The sequence below is a fragment of the Gastrolobium bilobum genome, unplaced genomic scaffold, assembly GCF_033153095.1.
Source record: "Gastrolobium bilobum isolate Gb01-03AN ecotype WA unplaced genomic scaffold, APGP_CSIRO_Gbil_v1 utg24877, whole genome shotgun sequence".
In the NCBI taxonomy this organism is placed as follows: domain Eukaryota; kingdom Viridiplantae; phylum Streptophyta; class Magnoliopsida; order Fabales; family Fabaceae; genus Gastrolobium; species Gastrolobium bilobum.
This window is the reverse complement of record NW_026896071.1, coordinates 118,624-129,148: the sequence shown is the minus strand read 5'-3', so window position 1 is coordinate 129,148 and position 10,525 is coordinate 118,624. Positions and strand designations below refer to the sequence as shown.

The 10,525-nt window shown below is 30.5% G+C and overlaps 1 protein-coding gene across 3 annotated transcripts; it reads right to left on the bottom strand.

Annotated features, from left to right (window-relative positions):
* Positions 1-5,487: 5,487 nt before the first annotated feature.
* Positions 5,488-9,481, bottom strand: LOC133297635 (glutamine synthetase nodule isozyme). Of its 3 annotated transcripts, none has more exons than XM_061496800.1 (12): positions 9,334-9,481; positions 8,554-8,593; positions 8,353-8,456; positions 7,974-8,052; positions 7,770-7,876; positions 7,589-7,676; positions 7,055-7,183; positions 6,826-6,900; positions 6,689-6,742; positions 6,525-6,562; positions 6,280-6,439; positions 5,497-5,945 (listed from the first exon to the last, which is right to left on the bottom strand). In XM_061496800.1, the coding sequence occupies exons 1-12, from the start codon at positions 9,405-9,407 to the stop codon at positions 5,793-5,795; spliced, it is 1,101 nt and encodes a 366-aa protein (XP_061352784.1). In that variant the 5' UTR covers positions 9,408-9,481; the 3' UTR covers positions 5,497-5,792. The 3 variants fall into 3 exon arrangements, with proteins under 3 accessions (XP_061352786.1, XP_061352784.1, XP_061352785.1); XM_061496801.1 differs by having other exon boundaries at positions 5,499-5,945; positions 8,004-8,052; XM_061496802.1 differs by lacking the exon at positions 6,280-6,439 and having other exon boundaries at positions 5,488-5,885; positions 8,004-8,052.
* Positions 9,482-10,525: the final 1,044 nt, after the last annotated feature.

Below are 10,525 nucleotides of genomic sequence, written 5' to 3'. Positions count from 1 at the left end.
AGATTCCAATCCTTGGGTATAAGATTTCCACATTGGGATGAAAGGTAGTTATAAGCTGAGCTGACAGAGAATTCTCCTGTGTTTGATTGATTCCAAATTACCATATCCTGATCATCCGAATTGGCAGGAGGGCACATATTTTCCAGAACCTGTAAGGCTTCATCAGAAAGGAGATGATTGAACTTACTCAAGTCCTAGTTCCCCTCAACTACACAATCAGCCACCTTCCAATTCTTTGCCTCAACAGGTATGTTAGTTAAAGAATAGTCCATGAGTCTTCCACCATTAGGCAGCCAACTGTCAAACCAGAAGGTTGTATTAGTCCCATTACCAAGAATGAATCTAGATCCCTCTAAAATAGAATCCCAAACTTTCTGAATACCTCTCCAAGTGTTGGAACCATTTCTGCTATTTCTCAACTGAGTATTATAAGGATTATCCATCTTATATTTGCTGTGAATGACCTTAACCCATAGGTCATCTTTATTAGATAAGAGTCCAAAGCCAAGTTTCATGGAAAAGGCTCTGTTAACCAGCTTTTGATCCCTTAACCTCAATCCTCCATTTTTCTTAGGACGACACAGCTTCTTCCAACTCACCAAATGTGTTTTCCTTTGAACAGGGGATGAACCCCAAATAAATCCCCTAGTTTCCTTCTCCACCTCACTGCACACACCAACAAGGATAACAACTGATTGCATAGAGTAGGCAGGCAAGGCCTCAAGAACTGATTTGGCAAGGGTGGCCCTCCCAGCTAAAGACAAGGACTTCTGGTTCCAAGAGGATAGCATTCCCTGCACCCTTTCCAACACGTACCTGAAAGAGTTTTTTGTTACTCTTTTATGAAAAAGGGGAATCCCAAGATACTTACCAAGGTCAGAAGTAATCCCTCTACTAAGGGAACTACTAATCTCCCTAGCTCTCCTTGAGGCTCACATTTTTAGAGAAATACACTCTAGTTTTATCAGTGCTCACTTTTTGACTTGAAGCTTCAGCAAACACTTTTAACACCTGGTTAATCACATGGGCATAAATCAAAGGGGAAAACTTTTCTTATTTTACAGGAATAAAAAGCTTATCTCCTATTGAAACAAAATGGTGGGACCATTGTTTTATGAAAAAATAATAATAAATAAAAACAAATTTGAGACACAATTCCATGTATCTTTAGGAAAGAGTTGTTACCACATGTGAATGGAGAAAATCATTGCCCTTAATCAAATTGTAGTATGCAACATTACAAACAATATTTCATATTATGTTTCATTCTTATCAATATGTCGATCAAATATTAAGTGAGTTATATCCACTTGTGAGTCTCATTTTAATGGAATCCAAATTAGTATAAACTATAAACCTCGTGTTACTTCTATAAATTAATAAATTCAACATAAATAAATACGCAGTCAGAATTATCAAAATGGTATTAGGGTAATGGTATAAATTATATGATACTAATAAGATATTAAATACACGGGTTCTTATTAAAAATTGTAAAATTTTATTTAACATTTTCTTATTTATTTTTTTAAAAAAATATTTGTCATTTTAAATAACAGAACTTTGTGTTATTTAAAAAAAAAATATTGTTTGGGTACATAATTCTTGTTTTATATATATTTTTCTCTGATGCACATACACGTTCTTTGAAGAAAAAAAATGTGTGTCGGACATCAACAAGTTTCGAAACGAGTCTGATATGTGATCAATATTTTTCAATACGCGATCAACGCTGTGACATACTTTCAACATGCCGTCAATGTTTTCCGGCACTTTTTTTTATCTAAATTTTATTTTATGTATTTTATCTTTTTAACTAAATATGAAAGAGGTAATTAGGATCAGTTACCAAAAAAAATTATGAAAAATTAATTTATAAATCAAATATTTTATGTTTTAAAATTTGATCTGAAAAATTAAAGAGACATGAAAAATTATTTTTTCTTCATGTTTATGTTATGAAATTTGAATATTTGATTGATTATATGACTTATTATAAACTGTTATATCTATTAAATGTAAATTATATTATATATATTAAAATATTATTTAATATCAAAACGTGTCTTAACGTATCGAAATTTAATATTTTTTAGAATTAACGTATCGACGTGTCGTGTTTAGGCGTATAAATAGACTAGGCTAGGCTAGACTTTGGCTTAAATAGGTTAGGCCTATGCAAAAAATATTGGGTCTGGCATTGCCTGTTAGCCTATGTAAGCTCCAAATTACAAGCGTGACCTGACTTATATTTTTTTGGTAGACGACCTGACCTGACTTATACTTAAAAAATAATATTACTTTACTATTCAAAATTATTAAAATAATAATTTTATTTATTTAATTTAAAATAAATAATATGATATAGGCTGACTTGTAAGCTTATAGGCCCGACATGTACAAAAAAGCCTATAACTTGTTCTCTAAATAGGTTTTTTTAAAAGTCTAGGCTTATTCTATTTTACTATTTGTAATAGGCTAAATCTGGTCTAATATAGGCTAGGTCGTAGGCCTCTGTAGGCTGGCCTAGCCCACTTACATCCCTAGTCTCCCATATTTGTGTCTGTGCAACATAGATTTTTTTTTTCTCTTTTTCATTTTATAGAAGAGAGATAATGTAAACAATAACCAAATATATACCAAAATTTATTATGGGGTTTACTAATCTCATGTTACATGAAATAATACTCTCATGTGAGTGACACAAATATGTGGAGTCTACAATGTAAAAATAAAAATAAAAGAAAAAATTAGCACAAAATTCTATGAATGTATGACATAAGATAACTCTCTTATGCAATATGAGACTATTATTTCTCATTTATTGTATACCAAATAACAACCTTTAATTTAAAATGACAAATGTTTTTCCTTTTTTTATATGACTTTGTTATATAGAGAAAATCTCATTAAAAAGTTTATTCCCGTAAATGGGGATATTTTTAGGCGTTTTAGCGATATGAGTAATTTTTAATTGTCAGATTAACTTAAGAGCTAACTCATTTATTTTTTTCTTATACCAAAAAAATTATCTATAAATATAATATGTTCCATTCGGCTTGTTAGCCTGCTGTTGCCCTTCAAGTAATAAATTATACGTAGTTTCGGTGTCATCAAATTCTTTGTATAGTGCAGGTATTTTTAACTGATTTTAATTTTAGAGTTTTTTAAATTATTTTACAATTTATAAGTAAATAAATATTTTAAAAAAATGTGTCCAATGCCTATTTGTTTAATTTTTTTAAATTTGTTTTAATCAAAATAATATTTCCTAAAAATTTATAGTATTTGAATAATTTAAAAAATAAATTAAAAATAAATTATATCATAAGAACAAGTTTAATTAAAGTATCGCATGCAAACCTAATCGGGCTCAGCCCACCCATTTGACAAAGCCTGGCACTATAGCATCGTCCATAAGCCAGGTAAAATCAATGAGCAAAAGAATTTTGATTTGAAAAGACGAATAATAAAAAAAAAAACAAAAAAAAAAAACTGTATTTGCATGCCTAATTTTTCATTTTAGTACAAAATATTTTTGCATTCCTAAACACTCAACTATATATATGGAATTTTCTTTTGTATTATTGGGGCTTTGAAATCCCTGCCTACCATGGTTATATCAAAAACAAAAATCTATGATGGTTGAATGAATTTAGTGGTAGACTTTTTGAACGAGACTAAATGCAATACCAACTCTGAATGAAATTCATATGTTAACAAAAATATATATTGTTTTTTATTTTTATTTGTTGATAAACTACAAGTATCCTTCATGAGATGTAATTCTGCTCGGAATGGATTCAAGATTAAGGCTTTAAATCTTTTCCAAAGATAATACTGAAGAGTATCTAAAAAATACTGTTTTTTTAATTAAGATATCCTTTCATGTATTGCTGTGAGAGTAATTTCACATAAATGTTTGGGGGAAAAATAACAATCCAAGCTACATTTTTGAATGAAAATTATGTAAATTATAGCAAATATTTGTCTATAATTTTTTATATTAAAATATAGAAAAAAATTGTCATATTTTAAATTCAAAACATGTTAAAAGTCTCAAAGACCAATAATTATTGTTACAAATGTCCTGAAAGAATTCATCAAAAATCTTCTAGTCATACGCTTTGATTTATCAATTAAACCAATTTTCATTAGCAATCTTTTTATATAATTAAACTTGATTGAAAAATGAAATTCAATGAAATTAGGAGAACCAAACAATAAAATTTTAGAATTAATATATGTAAATTAGTTGACCCAAATGATTAAGCTAATGTACATTTTAAAAATAACTCAAAACTAGACTATGGCAATTCAACATTTATTACTAATTTACTATTTCACTTTTTAATTATCAACATATCTTATTTTTTCATATATTCCGATAGTTCTCCCTAAAACCTATAACAGATTGGATTGTCAAAGTGCAAGATGATCGCAAGGGATATTTCTTATAAAAAATTAACAAAACCATAATTTATATTGTCCTTAGATTTTATTAAAGTCCACGCTATAGATTCTATCTTTGTCACAGAAGAAAAAATAGACATCAACTGTCCTTAAATTTGAGGCAGTTAACAAATTATTATCATTTAAATGCCAACGGAATTTGTTTATCAGGAGCAATCTTCTAATAAACAATTATTATTCTATTCATTATCGAAATGCCAACGGAATCTGTTTATCAAAATAATCTTATTTCTGTACTAACAATTTTAAATGCTTAAATCACAAACATTTTTTTAATGGATAATTATCATTCTGTTCATTTTCGAAACGTCAGCGGAATCACTGTATCTAGATTCAAAATAAATTTTTAAAAGTTTGAATACGTAAGCTTTGTACTTCCGAGATTCAATGAATCCTCACCAAACAAATATTCAAACGGGTCAGTTTGATTTCGGTTTCCAAAAATAATTTTTTAATTTTAAGAAAAAAAATTGATAACGTCTAATTTGTAAAAATAATTCTAAAAATTATAACTGTTTTTTAGTTTTTAAAATCAAATTTAGAGGACATAATTTTTATTTTGTGTGTTGATTTTTAAATTTCAAAAAAAAAATCTATTTAATTAATTATTCTACAAAATAATTTTAAGAATAAAAAAATAAAAACACAATCAAACATATTTCTTGTCTTTATACAATTTAGTTGATTTTTTTTTTAATTTCAACTAATAAATAATTCAATTTTTAAAATTTGATCAAATCCCTCCAATCTCTACAAAGAATTCTATTGATGTTATCAAATAATTCAGTTGGCGTCAGAAAATTGAATTAGTGAAAGTGAAAATATATGTTCAATCCTCTCTAATATCATCTTTGAAATGAGTTTAAAGTCTTAATCCCAAGACACGTTCTGAATCGAACTAGTCACGAAACGAAACGAGGAACGAATTGGAATATTGCAAAAAAAAAAAAAAAAATTCTAGTGATATTACAAGCCAGCTAACACATTTTAAAATCCAGACATTTCCATCTTTCATCGACATGGCAATTTGGTATATCATTATTAATATACTTGACAATCATTATTATTAATTTTTACTGATAACTATAACATCAGAAAACAAGGGAAGGAAATACAAAGCAATGAACTAGCCTTCGCAGTTGGTACACCAACAAACAAGGCAACAAGGCCTTAAAAATAGCACAAAGCCAATCATACAAAAGCATAAAAAAGGTAGAAAAATAAATAAAAGAAAAATAAAACATTATGACCACATCCTAACCAGAAAAACAATTTTTCTCCAACAATAACCTCCAAATGCATGTGATTCGTCTGGTGGCTTATGGGTTCAAGAGAATGGTTGTCTCAGCAATCATGGAAGTAACCACATAAGGGTCCATGTTAGAAGCAGGCCTCCTATCCTCAAAGTAACCCTTCCCTTCTTTCTCTGTGTCCCTCCCAACTCTAATAGAAGCACCACGGTTTGCAACTCCCTGTAAAGTCAAAATAATACAAACTATGAAACTGTTCTCAAACATAAGAAAATCAAGGGAAAAGTTCATGAATGCCTATGTGATTTCCTACAGAATCACTTATGTCTCTGTGGTTTTTTTTATCACATATGCCCTTGTGGTTTGCAAAAGGGTATGTTTTTTATCACATATACTCCTGTAGTTTTTTATTTTTTACAAAACACAAGAGCATAGATGATTCTGAAGCAAACCACAGGGGCATTGGTGAACTTTTTCCGAAAATCAATGTATATAAAGAAAGATGTCAAATGAAAACAAGTTCAAAACAACATAGTATGATCATTTTCTTGCTTACCCATTTGAAGGTTTTGATGTCAGCTGTCTCATGTCGACCTGTTAAACGACGCTCATTGCCTTCTCCATAAGCAGCAATGTGCTCATTGTGCCTCTTCCCCAACTTCTCAATAGCTTTCTTGATTACTTCATAGCCACCGTCATTTCTCATGGACTTGGTACTGAAACATTATCATGCACTTGTCAAGCATGAAAACAAAGAGATTCAAATTAATTGAACACTTTTGTTAAAGTATCAAAGGCTACCTGTAATTGGTGTGAGCACCTGCACCATTCCAATCACCCTGGTTTTGTAATAACACAATTGACAAGAGTCAACACCAATTCATCAACAAAAAAAATACCAAAATGGCCAAAAACTTTCCATGGAGTTGGAATAAATTGATCCCAAAAAGAGTGAAAATATCAACCTGAATTGGCTTGGGGTCAAAGGAAAGCACCACACCAGCAATCTCAGTGATCCTCTGTCAGTATAGAAACAAAGAAAGTTAGTTGCAAGCATAATAGTTAGTGATGGCGACAGTACCAGAATTCATGTGCTACCTACCTCCAAGATGTAACGAGCAACCCACAACTCATCACCAGCAGAGATACCAACAGAAGGACCAACTTGGAATTCCCACTACATCCCATGAAACAATAGATTGAATCAAAACTAATAAAATAAGAACAACACCATGCATATGTTAAATTTAAATAAGAAAAATATTTGTAAAAAAAATAAGCGAAAAATAATGATGAGAACAATAATAAGTGCATAAATTGTTCCAAATTACCTGGCCGGGCATCACTTCTCCATTAATTCCACTGACGTTGATGCCAGCATAAAGACAGGCCTTGTAATGTGAGTCTACAATATCACGGCCAAAAGCCTTGTCAGCACCAACACCACAATAGTATGGTCCCTGTTGAGTCAATAAAGCAAATAAAGTTATTCCCAAATTAAATTAGAATACATGTAAGCAACATAGAAAGAAAAAAAATGTCACTTCCAAGAAAAAGTAAACAAAAAACAAGCTTAAATTGTGTTATTCGTCGTTCATAAAAATGTTATGGTGCCAACAATATTTTTTTAAAAAAAACAATCTAGTTTAGGGATTTGTTCTGATATTGCTAAGTAACTAAAGAGCCCCAACATGTGTAAAAATTGACGACCCCAAATGTGACAAAATACACCACATCCCCATATGATGAGGCAATAAAAAATCAGTCATGCTTTTTGTAAATGTGTGAAATGGACAATATGAGTTTGTGTGATTTAAAATCTCTAAACATAAAAAGTGAAAACATTAAAGAAATTGAGTTTTTACCTGAGGGCCAGGAAAGCCACCAACAGGCCACCCAAGTGGCCAATTGATATCTTTCTGCAACAAGGTGTATTCCTGCTCAAGACCATACCTAATCACAAATCATACAGTTATTGTTAGTCATTAAAAAAGAAAATTAGTGGCAAATGGTTATTACAGTCAATAATGAAGCAACAATAAGTACCAGGGTTCTTCAGCAACAACATCAGGATGGCTGAATATCTTGGCAGCAGCGTGTCTCTTGTTAGTGGGAATGGGTTCTCCAGCAGGAGTGTAAGCATCACACATAACCTAAAGTGAATTATAATATAAAAAAAAAAAAGAGGGTTACACCATGAAAACAAGTTCAACTACATAAAATCGGGAAAAATCAAGATATATTGAATACAGATGACACAATAGACAAAAAGAAACTCACCAGGATATGGTTACCCCTTCTGAATGGATCCTTGAAAATGGATTGTGGACTGTATTGAATCAAGCACAAATAAGGAAAAAACGAAGTATCCAAGAAAATTAAAAAATTTAAAAAAAAAATTTACACATTTTTTTAAAGATATTTCAATCTGCGACTAGTCCAATTCGAGGCAAGTACAAGGGTTAAGGCTTTAAACCCCTCCCAAAGGAGTATTGAGGAGTATTGAACACATGTTATAGTTCCCTGGCGCCAATTGAGCTACCATCATTTGGTAAAATTTACACATTTGAATTGGTTGAAGAGGTGGAAAAATGATCAAATAGGAATTGGAAAAATAAAAAAGGCATACTATATGATCACTTCACTGTCTTCTCCAGGAGCTTGACCTGTGCTGGAACCATCATAATTCCACTTGGGCAGCTTTGAAGGGTCGCTAACTGGTCCTGAGAGCGTCTATATTCCAAAACCATTTTGCATTAGTTAAATGGAAAACAAAACAAATACACTTTTTTGTTTTTTCCTTTTCATTTAGCTACAAAAGTTGAATTACCCTTGCTTTGCTCCTCAGGTCCATACCCGATCCACCGATCCTATCATAATGAAAATAATAGCATGTCAGACTTTATCAAAAGCGGTACTTTAAATTAAAAAGAAAAATAGGTACAAAAAGTTAATGTCATTTGGGAAAAAAGTAGTTGAGGTTGTATTAATACAAAGCAATCAAGGAAGGGAAAAGGTTCTTCCTTTATCCGATTTATTCCAAACAAACAAGCAAAAACGGCTTAGGAGTGAATAAATACTAAAACCAAACATAATCACCAAAAGACAAAGACAAAGAAACCATCTTGAATTATGCCCAAAATGCGGAAAAGAAACGCCCCTAACAATATTGAAAACTATGCATCGAGAAAACAAAATAAAACTGAAAATTTCTCACTGAATACAATCTATCGCATGATAATAAAAACAGGGGAAATCAGAGGAGAAAATTTCTCTTCTTGATATTCTCCAGTTAACGAGCTAGTATGAATTAAACACACTCAGATCAAAATTTCATGTTCTCGTTTTTAGAAGGGGTGGAACTAAAACAACGATGCAGCTAGTGTAGTATAGAGCAGAGTGATTGATTAAATCAGAAATGGTTAAAAATAAATCACGCCCATCATTAGAATCGTTCCAGAAAAATGTTACTGTACTCGTGAAGTCATGCATACACGAACAAGCACAAAGCAATCCTATATTGCTTATGCTTGTTGTTGGTAAGTACAGAACACAACCAAAACAAAAACCAGTGTGTGTGTGTTAGAGAGAGAGAGAGAGAGAGACTTACCATATGTATTCTGCGATCACCTTCTCTGTGGTTTCGGAGAGGTTAAGGTTGATGAGATCTGAGAGCAGCGACATATCCAAAAATCAAAACTTGAAGCAAAGACTCTTCACAGCAATGAACTCTCTCTCTCTCTCTCTCTCCTCTTTCTTCTTTGAATCCTCAGATTCAATGAGGCCTGTGTTGGTATTTATAGTGGGTTCTCCTAGCTGGATTATAATTAAATTCAAAATAAAAACTGCTTTTTTTTTGTTTTTTGGAAACAAATAAATTGTTTTTTTCAAATGAAGGATTTTTACCTGAAAACAAGGGACAACTTGTTTTCAACTTTAGAATGATAGGATTTGAAAAACTGCGAGATATATTTATCATTAATTAAATTTATTATTTTTTTAGAGAAAGAATATATTTATTATTAAAAAAATTTATTATATTTACAATCAACCTAATCACCGTTGATTTATGTCAATCCAACGGTTATAATTTATTGAAAATTATTGGATCGTAATTATTAATTCTCAATAAATTATAACCATTCGGTTGACGAAAATCAATGGTGATTAAGTTATTGTAAAGGTGATAAACTTTTTTAATGGTAAATATATTTTACCCCTATTTTTTATTATCAAATTTTAATAATTGATTTTTATTAATTTAATGGTTATAATTTATTAGAAATTAATAATTATTCAATAAATTATAATTATTAAATTGACAAAAAATAATAATTAAATTTTAATGATAAAAAATAAAAAACTTAATTAGTGATGAGTGAATCCTCCTTTAAAAAAGAATTGTAAAATCAAATCAAAACAACTAGTTTTCATCAAACATCATTTACAACTGAAGATTGCGAAATATTTAATGCTTTTTTCTTATTATAATAATAATATTATTTTGTGGAATTGTTAATAACAACAATAATATATGTTGTTATCGGCAGTTCCATTTCAAAAATGCGTTTAAATAGGTTGGTAAAGGAATCTGAATCGGTGGGGTCATGCTAGTGATCATCCGTCACCGGCCGAACCAATGCACCGGTTCCGGTTTAATATATGGGATTTGCTATAAAAAAATTTGGGCATAAGCTATTTAACATTTATAGAAAATAAGGAATTCGATGCAGATATTTTATTTAAATCTGTTTAATGCGTCACATGTTAATTGAATTTGAGTAAAGTTAATTTTACTCATT

Coding starts and splice junctions, on each gene's coding strand:
- LOC133297635 (XM_061496800.1), bottom strand. CDS start 9,407: ATGTCGCTGCTCTCAGATCTCATCAACCTTAACCTCTCCGAAACCACA. Junction 8,457..8,553: donor ACCTGAGGAGCAAAGCAAGG/GTAATTCAACTT, acceptor TTTGGAATATAG/ACGCTCTCAGGACCAGTTAG. Junction 6,743..6,825: donor TTGCTCGTTACATCTTGGAG/GTAGGTAGCACA, acceptor CTATACTGACAG/AGGATCACTGAGATTGCTGG.